Here is a 17,957-nt window from a genome sequence, read left to right as displayed (position 1 = left end):
GGTTCATAAGCTCTGGTTACAGAGATGCTTAGATCAAACTGATTTTACATTGGAACAGTGGCTATGCTTTCGACTTCTCCAAATTCAGGTAGTCCTTGTTTTCTTCCTCCTTCCCTTCCCCTTCCCAGCTCTCCCACAGCCTCAGAGCCTACTGTCTCCGCTTCCTTTCTTCTTCCGCCACCCCTTCCCCCCCCCCCCCCCCCCCCCCCCCCCCCCCACATCAGTCTGAAGAAGGGTGTCAACCCGAAACGTCACCTATTCCTTTGCCATAGATGCTGCCTCACCCGCTGAGTTTCTCCAGCATTTTTGTCTACATAAGCTTTAAATGCAATACATTGGGGCATTCTTTGGGTTGTATTGTTTCCTTATATTACAGATTCTTCTTGTTGAGATGTATATAAGCTCAATGTGACTAAAATAATTGTTAATATAGATAGCCTTTTTTTATCGGAAAGGCAAGCATGATGTAAACAATACAACAAGATAGTTACATAAAATATCATAAAGCAATAAGAACCCACTACCTAAATATGGCACCTCTTTCAGCAACTAACTGGCCGATATCAATTTACTAACTTTGAAGAAAATAGAAACGAGCACACACAAATAAATATATTTACACTGATAGGTCAATACAGATTAAATACAGGCTTGTGTGATTTTAAATATCAATTTCTGAAAAATCCAGAAACATTCCAAGAACTGTCTGTCAATCACCAGAATTATACTCTAAGCATTTTAATATTTTTACCTATGCTTCAGCTTAACATCTGTGATTAATGCAGTTGGTGTCCTACTTATCATGCCTGCCTGCCCTATTATGACGTGAGGATTGGAAGTGGTGTTGGTGGAGACATCTGTGAATCAAAGGGTTGACGCCCCCTTCTGAATGCAGAAACTGAAGGGAGGTAAAGACCTATCAGGTTCTGGACACCCTAATCCACCATTATCAACTCTCCCTCCATAGTCATCTTCGGCAATTTAGATGTAACACTCATAATTTGATATACTGCATTCTGTGCTCACCATGTGGTCTCTATATTGGAGAAATGCTGGAGTAACTCAGCGGGGCAGGCAGCATCTCTGGACAGAAGGCATGGGTGACATTTTGGGTCAAGACCCTTCTTCAAACAAGATTAGGTGACTGCTTTGCAGAACATCTCCATACAATCTGTAAGGGTAATCAAAGATTCCAGTTCTCCAGCCTCCTCCCACTGTAAGTTCTCTGATTTGGCCATCTACATTGTGCCAACAAACCTTTACATACATTTGAGGAACAGCAAGAATTGGCAAAGGATAACCACATAATTCAACTGTTTCAGATAGTCATTTATTCCAATGGTACAACATTAAATCTTTATTGTTAAGATGGCGCAGAGAGTGGCGATATTTTGCCAGCTGCTGAACAAGATGCACACTGTTACCACTATTACCACAGTATACCCTGTTACACACCATTCAGGAAGGGATACAAGGCCCATTCTCTCCTTCCTTTTGGAAAATCTGACCATGCCGCCATTTTCCTGCTACCAGTGTATAAACAAAGGATAGTACAGGAAGCAGCAGTGACGAGGGATGTAAAGCGATGGTGTGACCATACAGAGGCCATGCCATACTGAGTGGTATCGACTGGAATATGTTCCAATCAAGTTCCAGACACGTCGGTGAGTTTGCGGAAGCTGTCACTGACTTCATAGGAACACTAGCCGACAACATTGTCCCCACGGTAAGGGTTAGCTTTCCTAACCAAAAACCTTGGGTTGTCAGATTCACTTGCGTCGCTTTGAATGCTTGCACGACTGCTTACAAATCCGGCCTGGCATCCGGCAACATGGATAATTACAAGGCAGAATCCTATAGACTGTGAAGAAGGCAAAAAGGAGGTACAGGGACAGGATGGAATCGCAGATGGAGCAGAGTGATATCAGACGCCTATGGCAGGGGGTACGGACTATAACAAATTACCAGAGCAGTCCCTCTTCAGCCGGGAGTGCCGGCGCGTCCTTAGCTGATGACCTGAACTCTTTCTATGCACGATTTGAGGCGGGCATCAACATCATCAGCGTGCTGGCTAGCGAGGCTGGAGTGAGGCACACCGCTGAAGATGTGCACACATTCTCAGTGTCCGAGCACGACGTGAGGAGGGCTCTGACACGTGTGAACACAAGGAAAACTGTAGGCCCAGATGGTATATCTGGGCGAGTACTAAAGTCTTGAGCTAATCAGCTGGCTCCAGTGTTCACCACAATATTCATCCTCTCCCTGGCCAAGTCCATGGTCCCTACCTGCTTCAAGAGAGCCACTATTATATAGCCAGTGCCTAAGAATGCCTCTCCAGCCTGCTTGAATGGCTACCGACCCTCACCTCAGTGGTCATGAAATGTTTCGATAGGCTGATCAAGGTCTACATCTGTGCCTTCCTCCCTTGCACCATGGATCCGCTGCAGTTCGCATACTGTCCAAACAGATCCACGGATGATGCACTCCCAGGTTTTGCACACCACTCTCTCTCACCTTGACAGCCAGAAGGGGGGCTATGTGAAGATGCTGCTCATTGATTTCAGTTCAGCTTTCAACACTGTAGTCCCCACCAGACTTGCTGATAAGTTGTTGGAACTAGGACTGAACACTCCCCTGGGTCCTGGACTTCCTCACCGTCAGGCCCCAGGTGGTTAGGATGGGTTGACATACCTCCGACCCTCTAACCCTGAACACAGGAGCCCCCCCCCCCCCCCCCAGGGTTGCATCCTCAGCCCCCTGCTGTACTCCCTGTCCACACATGACTGTGTGGCCAGGTTCAGCTCTAACTCATTAAATTTGCTGATGACACAGTGGTGTTGGGCCTAATCCCCGATAACGATGAGAAGGCCTACCTGAAGGAGGTGGCTGACCTGGCAGTCTGGTATCAGAATAACAGCCTACCCTTGAAGTGCTCTCTGATCTATATACATTATATATATCCATCCGATCCATCCGATGTCATAACTTAAATAACTAATACAATTTAGATTTAGATACCCCGAGAACATGGTTGGTAAAAAGAATATTACAACAGTAAAATAGTCAAAACAGTTCAAACAGACTAAAGTGCAGATGTGTCTGTGCGACGTGACCATCCAAGGGAGACAGTCCATGGGGGGTGGGGGGCACTCAGCAGGGCCGGTTCAGAGCCGCTATAGCTCAGGGAATGAAGCTGTTCCTGAGTCAGGAGGTTCGGCAGGCGTAGAAGGGGAACAAAATTTGTTCGGCATACAAAGTCCTGTTTCCGTGCTGTAATTGTTATATGGTTAATGGTTACAGTAAAATAGTCATTACACTAAGGGTGTGTCTGTGCACGTGACCATCCGTGTGTGACAGTCCATGGGAGGTGGGGGGCACTCATGCCGGTTCTCCAAATGAAGGCTGGTAGCTGTGTCCCAAAGTAATCTTCTGCGCTCTGTGGACTGACGCGCTCTGTGGACGACGCGCTGAAGAGCTCTCCTCTCCGCCTCCGTGCAGCTGAGATACCACACAGAGATGCCATACGTTAATATGCTTTCTGTGGTGCAGCGGTAGAAGGTTGTCAGCAGCTGCTGTCCCCGTATATGGAGATTGGGCCGTATTCTCCATTATGTGACCTCCTGAAGTCAATAATCAGCTCCTTGATCTTGGAGGTGTTTAGTGACAAGTTGTTACGTGTGCACCAGTCTGCCAAGTTCTGCACCTCTGCTCTGTATTTTGTTTCATCACGGTTGGTGATCAGCCCAATCACTGTTGTGCCGTCTGCAAACTTGACGATGGTGTTGGTGTCGAATGCAGGAACACAGTCGTGTGTGAAGAGGGAGTAGAGCATGGGGCTCAGTACACAGCCCTGTGGTGTGCCGGTGCTCAGGGTGATATCTATCTATATTATTAAAACTCTGTTCTTGACCGGTTTTGGCTTTCTGTGCTGCGGTTTCCGAGAGAACGCCGCCACCTACGGCCGTCATTTTTGGCCACCTCGCTCAGAGCCCCCCTCCGCCATATGCGTGCCGAGGATTTTTCCCGTCGATGAAAATTGACAGAGATATTAATGTTTTTACAACATTCCCCATTCTCTCTGCTGCCCCTGCTGGAGGGAGGGGGAAGGACTATAAAACCAGGAAGTGGTGTGCCTCAATCAGTCTCTGCAAGTGGTGTGCCTCAATCAGTCTCTGCAAGTGGTGTGCCTCAATCAGTCTCTGCAAGTGGTATGCCTCAATCAGAGCTTTGAATGACACTGACAAATGTCTACAGCACGGTGAGTGCCCTTAATTTGGTTTGAAAATGAAAATATGGTTAGAGGTAAAAAAGCACTGCCTGCAAATGATTGTTTGGGTGAAGTAAAAAGGCACTCTCTCTCTCCCCCCCCCTTGCCTCCCTCTCCCCCCCCCCCCCCCCCCTCTCCCCCCCTCCCCCTCCCCTCTCCTCTCCTCCTCTCCCCTCCTCTCCCCCCTCCCTCTCCTCTCTCCCCCTCCCCCCTCCCCACCTCCCCTCTCCCTCCCCTTCCTCTCTCCCCCTCTCCTCTCCTCTCCCCCCCTCCCCCTCTCTCCCCTCCCCCCCCCCCTCCTCTCCTCCCCTCCCCCCTCCTCTCCTCTCCTCCCCCTCTCCTCCGCCTCTCCTCCCCCTCTCCTCTGCCTCTCCTCCACCTCTCCCCCCCCTCTCCTCTCCCCCCCCTCTCCTCTCCCCCCCTCCCTCTCCCCCCCTCCTCCCTCTCCCCCCCTCTCCTCTCCTCCCTCTCCCTCTCTCTCCCCTCCTCTTCCCCCCCCTCTCTCTCCCCTCTCCCCCCTCTCTCTCTCCCCTCTCTCCTCTCTCTATCCCCTCTCTATCCCCTATCTCTTCCCCTCTCTGTCCCTCACTCACTCTCCCCCCTCTCTCTCTCTCCTCTCTCCCCCCCTCTCTCTCCCCCCCTCTCCTCCCCGCTCCCTGCCTCTCTCTCCCTCTCCCCGCCTCCTCCCCTCTCCCCCCTCTCTCTCTCCCCCCTCTCTCTCTCCCCCCCCTCTCTCTCCCCCCCCTCTCTAGTTATATAATATATATCCTCCCCTTTTTTTAAAATAAACTATTAGCGTATTGAGTGCGGGGGGGGGGGGGAAGTTAGTGTGTGATGCTGCAATGCCCCCTCCCCCCACAACCGCACGTTGGGGGAACAGACCCAACGGGTCTGCACTTGGTCTAGTTATATAATAGATATATATATTGTAGATTTAAGTTTTTTTTTAAATAAACAATTATGCAGAATTGGGAAGTTGACAGAAAGATCCAGGTGATGGAAATCAGCATCATAAAGTGATATAGGACGACAGATAGCACAATGGGCTAAGAGTTCGGCTGGCGACCGGAAGGTAGCCGGTTCAAATCCCGCTTGGAGTGCATACTGTCGTTGTGTCCTTGGGCAAGACACTTCACCCACCTTTGCCTGTAATGGAATGTTACGGCGGCAGGCGCGGGCACACTGCGACGCCCTGTGTCTCCCTTTCAAGGGAGATGCTAAAAATGCATTTCGTTGTCTCTGTACTGTACACTGACAATGACAATAAATTGAATCATTTCATTTCATTTTCATATGCTTTGTAATAGAAACTAATTTTGTTTGCAAATATTTTTGTTGAACTAAAAACATGATTGACCACAGAAGTTATTCTAACAGATTGAAAGAATACAAACCCCATGTCTTTGGAAGAATTATATGATTAAAAAACAATTGTTTGAAGATAAAAATCCTGCTGGAACTAACAATGAAAGGAACTTGTTCCATGGAACAGCGTCGGACACACTAGAGTCAGTCAGCCATCTTGGGTTCAACCGGAGCTACGCAGGAAGGAATGGTATGTAATGCAATGTTTTTAATCTGTAGAGAAATCTGGAAATTGCAAAATCGAAATGGAGCGTATGCAGAATATTAGGAAATGACCAATCAAGAGGTAAATAACCATAGACACAAAATGCTGGAGTAACTCAGCGGGACAGGCAGCATCTCTGGATAGAAGGAATGGGTAATGTTTCGGGTCGAAACCCTTCAGATTGCAAGTCAGGGAGGAGGGAGACACATAGCGCACCACTGCTGAAAAGGAAGGGTAATGGGTGAAAACGAGACGTCAAAAGAGATTTAACCATATAACAACCATATAACAATTACAGCACGGAAACAGGCCATCTCGGCCCTACAAGTCCGTGCCGAACAACTTTTTTCCCTTAGTCCCACCTGCCTGCACTCATACCATAACCCTCCATTCCCTTCTCATCCATATGCCTATCCAATTTCTTTTTAAATGATACCAACGAACCTGCCGCCACCAATTCCACTGGAGGCTCATTCCACACTGCTACCACTCTCTGAGTAAAGAAGTTCCCCCTCATGTTACCCCTAAACTTCTGTCCCTTAATTCTGAAGTCATGTCCTCTTGTTTGAATCTTCCCTATTCTAAAAGGGAAAAGCTTGTCCACATCAACTCTGTCTATCCCTCTCATCATTTTAAAGACCTCTATCAAGTCCCCCCTTAACGTTCTGCGCTCCAGAGAATTAAGACCTAACTTATTCAACCTATCTCTGTAACTTAGTTGTTGAAACCCAGGCAACATTCTAGTAAATCTCCTCTGTACTCTCTCTATTTTGTTGACATCCTTCTTATAATTGGGCGACCAAAATTGTACACCATACTCCAGATTTGGTCTCACCAATGCCATGTACAATTTTAACATTACATCCCAGCTTCTATACTCAGGGACAAGGACAGTAGAATAGATTGTTAGCTAGGTGACAACAATGCAGAGATAAAATATAATCGGGACAGTCAGACTGGTCGGAGGACGGGGAAGGGGAGGGATGGAGCAAGAGAAAGCAAGGGTTACTTGCATTTCGAGAAGTCAATATTCATACTGCTGGGGTGTAAGCTGACCGAGCAAATATGAGGTGCTGTTCCTCCAATCTGTGTTATGGAGGAGGCCCAGGACAGAAAGGTCAGTGTGGGAATGGGAGGGGGAGTTAAATGTTTAGTAACCAGGAGATCAGGAAGGTTTAGGCGGACTGACCAAATAACCATACTTTGGATTTTTAGATTTAATTACAAATATAAGCTTATCCCTTAGTTTTATCATTTATGGCTATTTTCATCAGCAAGGCACTTCAAAAATAACTAAAATAAATACTGGATAAACATAATACTGGATAAACTAGATAATTTTCATAAGCTGCCTGCACTACTGAAGCTGTAAATATGCTGGTAGGGAAAAATTGCATGAATAAAATAAAACATGCATTTATTCATCCATAAGGTACATGCCTCCACTTTATTCAGCAGACATTAAAATAGGAGATTGATGCACCTGCTCAGTGAAGAGCCATAATACACACTGCCCCCTTGATCATCACAGCAAACTAAAATGGACTGTACTGCTCCAAATCGTCTTGTTGGTATTTTTTAAAATCATTTTTGGATAAAACATACAACTGCTTCATATAGAAATATACAAAACATACGTTTCTGGTTTGTTTTCTTAAAGTGAATATTTACTGCTTGCTAAATGAAGGAACATTTCATAATTAAGCCATTTTGTTTATTTTGCAGCCACAGTTTATGGGAATGGCACATATTTTGCTGTAAATGCAATGTATTCAGCTCATGACACATATTCAAAGCCTGATGCCAATGGAATGAAGTACATGTATCGTGCTCGAGTACTCACTGGTGTCTTCTGTCAAGGGCAAGGTGGAATGCTTACACCTCCTCCAAAGAATCCAAGTAATCCAACAGACTTGTATGACAGTGTTGTGGACAATGTAAATAATCCTTCCATGTTTATTATTTTCAATGACATTCAAGCTTATCCAGAATATTTAATTACATTTCAATAACTGAGTTATTTGGGATATAAAACATGTGATTTTTATAATGGAATTCAAATTTCTGAAGCTTTCTGATTATTTTTCAGAATTATAATGTTGAAATCATAGCTTTTGATTTTTGTAGTCCCTGCTTTCTCCTCCCCTTCCCAGCTCCCACTGTCTCCGCCTCCTCCTTTCTTCTTTCTCCCCCACCCCCACATCAGTCTGAAGAAGTATCTCGACCCGAAACATCGCCTATTTCCTTTGCTCCATAGATGCTGCCTTGCCCGCTGAGTTTCTCCAGCATTTTTGTCTACCTTCGATTTTCCAGCATCTGCAGTTCCTTCTTAAACATTTTGATGTTTTAAAATCATTTTGACTAACTAATGAAAAGACATAGCTATTTCATGTCTAAGATACATTGTCAACTCTCAAGCACATTTTGGGGGTGGGAGAGGATGAAGGGGAGGTGATCATTTACACTATTTGGCATGAATGCAATTTCACCAACACAAAAACATCTTTTTGAGGATCTCCTTACATAGAGAGAAAGTATACACATGTTTGGAATCAAAAATAAATGCTAAACATGCAGTAAGTCGGGCAAATACAATGCAAGCTGCTGATTAGATGCACACTTATGTGTCCATCTATATGGTTTCAATGATAGGATGTAATGCCCATCCCTAGTTGCTGCATAAGTGAGTAAACAAATGGAAGACAACTACTTTGGCACGTCTGGAGTCACAAGTGTCAGACCCAATTATGTTTTACAGTAAACTGGCAGTTACACAGTTACTGTTCCTGATTCGAGCTCTTTAATGCAGACATACACAATCACTTGGATTTAAATTATGTAACTGCCATGCTAGGATTCATAGAAAAGTATCTGGAAGAACATCAGAAAGCAGAAGAAGATCCGGACTGAACCAAACTTATTATTCAGAAGTGAGTTTCTATTTGGTTGATGGTTCCTGTTCTGAAGTCAAAATAAATCATATCTCTAGGAGTCTGTCCATTCTCAATCTGGCCCCCTTTTCTGTTCTTTTCCTGAATAACACTGCATACCTGGACTATAGCTGTTGCATCAATAAGCCAATTTTTCTGTTTTCTGAGTATTCATTGACCAGTTGATTTTCCATAGTTTATGACATTCTAAAAATGTGAAAACGCTGCATATTTTTAGTATGAGATTCTTATCTTTGAGTAGTTTCGTGTTCAAATGATTCATTAATAGTAATCCTTTCTAATCCTAATCTTCAAGAATTGTTTATTTGAATACAATGAGTGAAATTGATTAAAAACACATGTAACATATAAAGGTTTATATAAGCATATAAAAGCATTATTAAACGGGTTAATATTCCTTGGTAGACCATATAACCAACCTTTTAACTAGTTTATCTTACTGTTATATTAGAATGTATGTCTTTGCTTGTATACACTTGATAAGTGTGAAGAAATGCAATATATTAAAAGAGTGCAAACAATTACCTGTCGAATAGTACATTTCTACCACATATATACAGATTATTGTTACTTCACAGTTAATCATCAATTTCATTCGGAAGAGGAAGACATCTCAGTTGCTTCTAATTTATTGGTCTTAATTATTCTAATTATTGCCTAAGACTTCATTATGCTTTTTGGCTGCAAAGATTGAAGTGAGCACTTCTAATACTTTTTTTAGCCATCCTATTATCAGTTCTTTGGCATAGTTGGGCAAATATTTTGATTATTTTTAATAAATAATGTATACAATTCAAAGTACCCATTATCCTTATAACTTTGAATAACATTGTCTGCACTAAAGAATAGGTCTGCACTGAAGAATGAGTTCTAGGTTTCCAGATTATTTCTATTTTCCCTGGATACCATCAATTGTTTCTTCATCATTCAAAAGTCACGAGTTCTAATTGTCTGATGTACCATAAACCGAACAATGAAATTCCTACTTACACCAGCCTAACAGGTCTATAAACACAGTACTCATAGATAACACATTCAACAAAAGAAAATTCAATATATATTTTTTAACAGTTTTAGTACAAAACAAATACCGAAGTGCAACCAAGTTAATTTGGTGTTTGTAGTGTTGGTTGTTGAGAAGATGTTGTTCCTGAACTTGGAGATCAGTTTTCAGACTCCATGCTGTTAGCAGGAGTGAAATGTGATCATGGCCAGGGTGGAGAGGATCATTGATGATGCTAACTGCCTTTTTAGAAACATAGAAAATAGGTGCAGGAGTAGGCCATTCGGCCCTTCGAGCCTGCACCACCATTTGATATGATCTTGGCTGATCATCCAACTCAGTATCCCATCCCTGCCTTCTCTCCATACCCCCTGATCCCTTTAGCCAAAGGGCCACATCGAACTCTCTCTTAAATATAGCCTATGAACTGGCCTCAACTACCTTCTGTGGCAGAGAATTCCACAGATAGTAATCTGGAGAATTCAACAGATTTTGAAATAGTACCTCCTATAGATCCCTTCAGTGATGGGGAGATCGGTACCTGTGATGAATTGGGCAGTGTCCACCACTTCTTTGATACCTTTCTTAAATAGAGACACAACATTAGCCACCTTCCAGTCTTCCGGCACCTCATACATGTCTAATGATAATTCATGTATCTCAGCCAGGGCTCCTGCAATTTCTTCTCTTGCTTCCCAGTGTCCTTGTCCTTGGATATACAGTGCCCCCCATAATGTTTGGGACAAAGGCCCATGATTTATTTAGGTGCCTCTGTACTCCACAATTATAGATTATAATAGAAAAAAATCACGTGGTTAAAGTGCATATTGCCAGATTTTAATAAAGGCCATTTGTATACATTTTGGTTTCACCGTGTAGTTACAGCAATGTTTATACATTTTTCCAGAACTGTGGTTGCTCTTTTAAGTACTTCTTGGTAAACTGTAACCTGGCCATTATAGAGAGAATTCTTGTGACATCGGCTGTGGAGGTCTGCCTTGGCCTGCCAGTCCCTTTGCGATTAGTAAGCTCACCTGTGCTCTCTTCTTAATGATGTTCAAAACAATTGATTTTGGTAAGCCTAAGGTCAACTCTGTTTCTCAGTCTCATAATGGCTTCTTGGACTTTCATTGCGTGCACTTCAAAAATTTCATAAAACGTGCACTTCAACACGACGAAATGAAATGAGGAGTGGATACTTAAGTTTTGCAGCCGGCAGCCGTACATGCAAATGAATCCATTCCGATTGGACATCTGCGAGCATCGGCCATTCCAATTGGACATCTGCGAGTATCGTGCACGAATCGAAAGGCAGGAAGGGCGCCGGTCGGCAGTCGGTCGGATGGCCCCAGAGTTTTATAGATATACTAGACCCAAGTGCGGACCCGTTGGGTCTGCTCCCCCAATGGTGTGATCCCCCAACCCAATATTCCACCATGCACCCATCTCCTCCAATGGAACTGAAGCCGTTCTCAAAAGTAAGATTCCAGCACTGCCCTGCCTCTTTAAAAAAAAAATCCAATGGCACCTCCCCTGCCTGCTGCAGCAGTGAAAAGTTCAGTGTTCCTGTCTTGCAACTTTGTTTCGACGTGTGTTGGAAGCTGACATGTAAATGGAGAAGCTTGTTTATTTTTGAAATACTTGGGGGTGGGGGGTGGGGGGGAGAAGGATTTGATTAAAAACGTGTACTTCAACACGACGAAATGAAATGAGGAGCGGATACTTAGAAAGAAAAGCGAAATCTCTACCGAAATGGAAAATATCTCGGAGCTTGAGCGTATGGATTGGGCGTGGCAATGAATCAAAGGAAGAAATGCAGCCGGCAGCCGTATATGCAAATGAATCCATTCCGATTGGACATCTCCGAACATCGGCCATTCCGATTGGACATCTGCGAGTATCGGGCACGAATCGAAAGGCAGGAAGGGCGCCGGTCGACAGTCGGTCGGATGGCCCCAGAGTTTTATAGATATACTAGACCAAGTGCAGACCCGTTGGGTCTGTTTCCCCAACAGTGTTTGGGGGGGGGGGGGGGGGGGGGGGGGGGGGTAGGGGCTGCGGCATCACACTCAAATTAACCACCCCCCAAACTCACAGGTGGGGGGGGGGGGGGGGGAGAAGGAGGGGAGGGAGGGGAGGGGAGAGAGAGGAGGAGGAGGAAACATGACAGACTTGGGAGGGAAAGGAGAGCGGGGTAGGGGGTGAGAGAAGGGGATGGGGTGAGAGAAGGGGGGGATGAGGAGGGGAGAGAGGTGGGGGAGGGGGGGATGGGGAAGGAGGGGAGGAGGGGGAGACGGGTGGAGAGAGACGGTAAAGAGTAGGGAGTGAGAGGGAGGAGGAGAGGGGTAGGGGGAAGGAGAGGGAAATAGAAATTAAGTGCAGTAGTAGGCCATTCGGCCCTTCGAGCCTGCACCACCATTCAATATGATCAAGGATGATCATCCAACTCAGTATCCTGTACCTGCCTTCTCCCCATACCCCCTGATCCCTTTAGCCACAAGGGCCACATCTAACTCCCTCTTAAATATAGCCAATGAACTGGCCTCAACTACCTTCTGTGGCAGAGAATTCCAGAGATTCACCACTCTCTGTGTGAAAAATGTTTTTCTCATCTCGGTCATAAAGGATTTCCCCCTTATCCTTAAACTGTGACCCCCTGTTCTGGACTTCCCCAACATCTGGAACAATCTACCTGCATCTAGCCTGTCCAACCCCTTAAGAATTTTGTAAGTTTCTATAAGATCCCCCCTCAATCTTCTAAAATCTAGCGAGTACAAGCCAAGTCTATCCAGGCTTTCTTCATTTGAAAGTCCTGACATCCCAGGAATCAGTCTGTTGAATCTTCTCTGTACTCCCTCTATGGTCTGTTTCCCAAACGGCGTTTGCGGTGGGGGGTGAGAAGAGGGGAGGGAGGAAGGTGGAAACGGGATAGATTTGGGAGGGAAAGGAGAGGGGGTGAGGGAGGGGAGGGAGCTTTGGGGGAGGGGGGATGGGGAGGGAGGGGAGCAGGGTGGGATGGGGAGAGGGGGGGGGGGAAAGAGGGGAATGAGTGGGGGGGGAGGGAGGAGGAGAGGGGTTAGCGGGAGTGATGGAGAGGGACAGAGGGATAGGGGAAGGGTGTGGGGGAGAGAGAAGGTAGGGGGTGGGGTAGAGAGGGAAGGGGGTGGGGGGCGAGAGGGATGGGAGAGGGGGTGAGGAGAGGGGGAGAGAGAGAGTGGGAGAGAAGTGGAAGAGTGGGGGGGGAGGGAGAGGTAGAGGGGGTAGCGGAGTGAGTGGTAGAAGAGGGACAGAGGGGTAGGAGGAAGGGGGTGGTGGTAGAGAGGGAAGGGGGATGGGGGAGAGAGAGATGGGTGGCAGAGGGAGAGGGGTGAGGAGAGGGACACATAGAAATTAAGTGCAGTAGTAGGCCATTCGGCCCTTCGAGCCTGCACCATTCTCCATTCAATATGATCACGGCTGATAGAAACATAGAAATTAGGTGCAGGAGTAGGCCATTCGGCCCTTCGAGCCTGCACCGCCATTCAATATGATCATGGCTGATCATCCAACTCAGTATCCCGTACCTGCCTTCTCTCCATAACCCCTGATCCCCTTAGCCACAAGGGCCACATCTAACTCCCTCTTAAATATAGCCAATGAACTGGCCTCAATTACCCTCTGTGGCAGAGAGTTCCAGAGATTCGCCACTCTGTGTGAAAAAAGTTCTTCTCATCTCGGTTTTAAAGGATTTCCCCCTTATCCTTAAGCTGTGACCCCTTGTCCTGGACTTCCCTAACATCAGGAACAATCTTCCTGCATCTAGCCTGTCCAACCCCTTAAGAATTTTGGAAGTTTCTATAAGATCCCCTCTCAGTCTCCTAAATTCTAGAGAGTATAAACCAAGTCTATCCAGTCTTTCTTCATAAGACAGTCCTGACATCCCAGGAATCAGTCTGTTGAACCGTCTCTGCACTCCCTCTATGGCAATAATGTCCTTCCTCAGATTTGGAGACCAAAACTGTACGCAATACTCCAGGTGTGGTCTCACCAAGACCCTGTACAACTGCAGTAGAACCTCCCTGCTCCTATACTCAATACCTTTTGCAATGAAAGCTAACATACCATTCGCTTTCTTTACTGCCTGCTGCACCTGCATGCCTACCTTCAATGACTGGTGTACCATGACACCCAGGTCTCGCTGCATCTCCCCCTTTCCCAATCGGCCACCATTTAGATAATAGTCTGCTTTCCCGTTTTTGCCACCCAAATGGATAACCTCACATTTATCCACATTATACTGCATCTGCCAAACATTTGCCCACTCACCCAGCCTATCCAAGTCACCTTGCAGTCTCCTAGCATCCTCCTCACAGCTAACACTGCCCCCAGCTTAGTGTCATCCGCAAACTTGGAGATATTGCCTTCAATTCCCTCATCCAGATCATTAATATATATTGTAAATAGCTGGGGTCCCAGCACTGAGCCTAGCGGTACCCCACTAGTCACTGCCTGACATTGCTGATTCTATGGGTGAGATGCCAGTTTTTTTTTTTTTGAAATATTGGGGGGGGGGGGGGGGGGGGGGGGGGGGGGGGGGGTGGGAGAAGGATTTGATTAAAAATGTCTACATAAATACGACAAATTGTAATCAGGAGTTTCTATAAGATCCTCCCTCAATCTTCTAAAATCTAGCGAGTACAAGCCGAGTCTATCCAGTCTTTCTTCATATGAAAGTCCTGACATCCCAGGAATCAGTCTGGTGAACCTTAACCATATAACCATATAACAATACAGCACGGAAACAGGCCATCTCGACACTTCTAGTCCGTGCCGAATACGTATTCTCCCCTAGTCCCATATACCTGCACTCAGACCATAACCTTCCATTCCTTTCCCGTCCATATAACTATCCAATTTATTTTTAAATTATAAAAACGAACCTGCCTCCACCACCTTCACTGGAAGGTCATTCCACACAGCCACCACTCTCTGAGTAAAGAAGTTCCCCCTCATGTTACACCTAAACTTCTGTTCCTTAATTCTCATGTCATGTCCCCTTGTTTGAATCTTCCCAACTCACAGTGGGGAATAGCTTATCCACGTCAACTCTGTCTATCCCTCTCATCATTGTAAAGACCTCTATCAAGTCCCCCCTTAACCTTCTGCGCTCCAAAGAATAAAGCCCTAACTTGTTCAACCTCTCTCTGTAACTTAGTTGCTGAAACCCAGGCAACATTCTAGTAAATCTCCTCTGTACTCTCTCTATTTTGTTGACATCCTTCCTATAATTAGACGACCAAAATTGTACACCATACTCCAGAATTGGCCTCACCAATGCCTTGTACAATTTTAACAGTACATCCCAACTTCTATACTCAATGCTCTGATTTATAAAGGCCAGCACACCAAAAGCTTTCTTTACCACCCTATCTACATGAGATTCCACTTTCAGGGAACTGTGCACAGTTATTCCCAGATCCCTCTGTTCACCTACATTCTTCAATTCCCTACCATTTACCATGTAATTCCCTACCATTTACCATGTAAGAGGAGAGAAGTGGGAGAGTGGGGAGGAAGGGGTAGAGAGACTGGTGGAAGAGGGACAGAGTGGTAGGGGAAGGGGGTGGGGGAGAGAGAGATGGGTGGCAGAGGGAGAGAGAGAGGGACACATAGAAACATAGAAATTAAGTGCAGGAGTAGGCCATTCGGCCCTTCGAGTCTGCACCGCCATTCAATATGATCACGGCTGATCATCCAACTCAGTATCCTGTACCTGCCTTCTCTCCATACCCCCTGATCCCTTTAGCCACAAGGGCCACATCTAACTCCCTCTTAAATATAGCCAATGAACTGGCCTCAACTACCTTCTGTGACAGAGAGTTCCAGAGATTCACCACTCTCTGTGTGAAAAATGTTCTTCTCATCTCGGTTTTAAAGGATTTCCCCCTTATCATCAAAGACCCACACCATCCTGGCCACACATTCATCTCCCTGCTACCTTCAGGTAGAAGGTACAGGAGCCTGAAGACTGCAACAACCAGGTTCAGGAATACCTACTTCCCCACAGCCATCAGGCTATTAAGCCCGGCTCGGACAAAACTCTGACAGAATGACAGTTAGTGAAGAATTTGAATAATCGCTGAGCGTTCTCTATGGCAACAATGTATTTGAACATTGGGCATTGTGACATCACACGATGGAACGTTCACCGGGGCTGTGGCTCCTGCAAAGGCAGATGTAAATGAATCCATTCCGATTGGCCATCTGTGAGCATCGGGCATTGTGACATCACACGATGGAACGTTCACAGGGGGCTGCTTGTGTGAGTGAGAATCCAGTTTCTTTTTGAAATATTGAAGTGGTGGGGGTGTAGGATTTGATTAAAAAAGTGTACTTAAACACGACGAAATGTAATGAGGAGCGGATACTTAGAAAGAAAAGCGAAATCTCTACCGAAATGGAAAAGACGTCGGCGATTCTGCGTCCGGTTTCGGAGTTGCGGAGCATCAAAGGAAGAAACGCGGCCGGAAAGCCGTACATGCAAATGGATCCATTCCGATTGGACGTCCGCAAGCATCGGGCATTGTGACATCGCACGGCGGGAACGAATCGAAAGGCAGGCAGGGCTCCGTACTGCAGGCGGACTGATTTGAGTTTTATATATTACTAGACCAACTGCAGACCCGTTGGGTCTGTTTCCCCAACAGCGTTTGCGAGGGGGGGGGGCTAGTAGGGGATGCGGCATCACACTCAAATTAACCACCCCCCCCAAACTCACAGGTGGGGGGGGGGGGGGGGTGGGTGAGAAGAGGGGAGGGAGGGGAGAGGAGGAGGAGGAGGAGGAGGAGGAGGAGGAGGAAACATGACAGATTTTGGAGGGAAAAGAGAGCGGGGAAGGGGTTGAGAGAGGGGGATGGGGAGAGAGATGTGGGGGGGGGGGTGGGGAGGGAGGGAGGGGGGGGAGGAGGGGGGGAGGGGGAGACGGGAAGAGAGGGAAAGAGTTGGGAGGGAGAGGGAGGAGGAGAGGGGGTAGGGAGAGGGGGGGGTAGGGTGGAGAAGAGGGAAGGGGGTGGGGTCGGGAGAGGGAGGGGGGTGAGGAGGAGAGAGGAGAGAGAGGGGTGAGGAAAGGGAGAGGGGTGAGGAGAGTGAGAGGGATGAGGAGAGGGAAACATAGAAATTAAGTGCAGGAGTAGGCCATTCGGCCCTTCGAGCCTGCACCACCATTCAATATGATCATGGATGATCATCCAACTCAGTATCCTGTACCTGCCTTCTCTCCATACCCCCTGATCCCTTTAGCCACAAGGGCCACATCTAACTCCCTCTTAAATATAGCCAATGAACTGGCCTCAACTACCTTCTGTGGCAGAGAATTACAGAGATTCACCACTCTCTGTGTGAAAAAAAAAATTTCTCATCTCGGTCATAAAGGATTTCCCCCTTATCCTTAAACTGTGACCCCTGTTCTGGACTTCCCCAACATCTGGAACAATCTTCCTGCATCTAGCCTGTCCAACCCCTTAAGAATTTTGTAAGTTTCTATAAGATCCCCCCTCAATCTTCTAAAATCTAGCGAGTACAAGCCAAGTCTATCCAGTCTTTCTTCATTTGAAAGTCCTGACATCCCAGGAATCAGTCTGTTGAACCTTCTCTGTACTCCCTCTATGGTCTGTTTCCCCAACGGCGTTTGCGGGGAGGGGGGAGGGGAGGGGAGGGAGGGGAGGGAGGAGGAGGAAAACGGGATAGATTTGGGAGTGAAAGGAGAGCGGGGGTAGGGGGTGAGGGATGGGGATAGAGCTTTGGGGAAGGGGGGATGGGGGGGGAGGGGAGCAGGGTGGCATGGGGAGAGGGGTGGGGGGGAAAGGGGGGGAAAGAGGGGAAAGAGTGGGGAGGGAGGGAGGAGAGGGTTAGCGGGAATGATGGAAGAGGGACAGAGGGATAGGGGAAGGGTGGTGGGGGGGGAGAGAAGGTAGGGGGTGGGGTAGAGAGGGAAGGGGGGGGGGGGGGAGAGAGGGATGGGAAGAGGGGCTGGGAGGAGGGGGAGGAGGAGAGAGGGAGTGGGAGAGAAGTGGAAGAGTGGGGGAGGGAGGGAGGGGTAGAGGGGTAGCGGGAGTGGTAGAAGAGGGACAGAGGGGTAGGGGGAAGGTGGTGGTGGTAGAGAGGGGGGAAGGGGGTGGTGGTAGAGAG

At 46.9% G+C, this 17,957-nt stretch overlaps 1 protein-coding gene across 1 annotated transcript in view; it reads left to right on the top strand.

The window, feature by feature from the left end:
- The window catches only part of LOC129699007 (protein mono-ADP-ribosyltransferase PARP14-like), a 55,370-nt gene extending 46,043 nt beyond the window's left edge, over window positions 1-9,327 (top strand). The window contains exons 16-17 of the mRNA XM_055638568.1: window positions 5,645-5,822; window positions 7,563-9,327. Of these exons, the coding sequence (XP_055494543.1) occupies window positions 5,645-5,822; window positions 7,563-7,849 (465 nt within the window). The 3' untranslated portion in view covers window positions 7,850-9,327. The remainder of the gene's footprint in view (window positions 1-5,644; window positions 5,823-7,562) is intronic.
- The last annotated feature ends 8,630 nt before the right edge of the window (window positions 9,328-17,957 follow it).

The sequence above is a fragment of the Leucoraja erinacea genome, chromosome 7 (genome assembly GCF_028641065.1).
Source record: "Leucoraja erinacea ecotype New England chromosome 7, Leri_hhj_1, whole genome shotgun sequence".
Taxonomy (NCBI): Eukaryota; Metazoa; Chordata; class Chondrichthyes; order Rajiformes; family Rajidae; genus Leucoraja; species Leucoraja erinaceus.
Note: the sequence above shows the minus strand (reverse complement) of the source record. Positions and strands in the feature narration are given on the sequence as shown.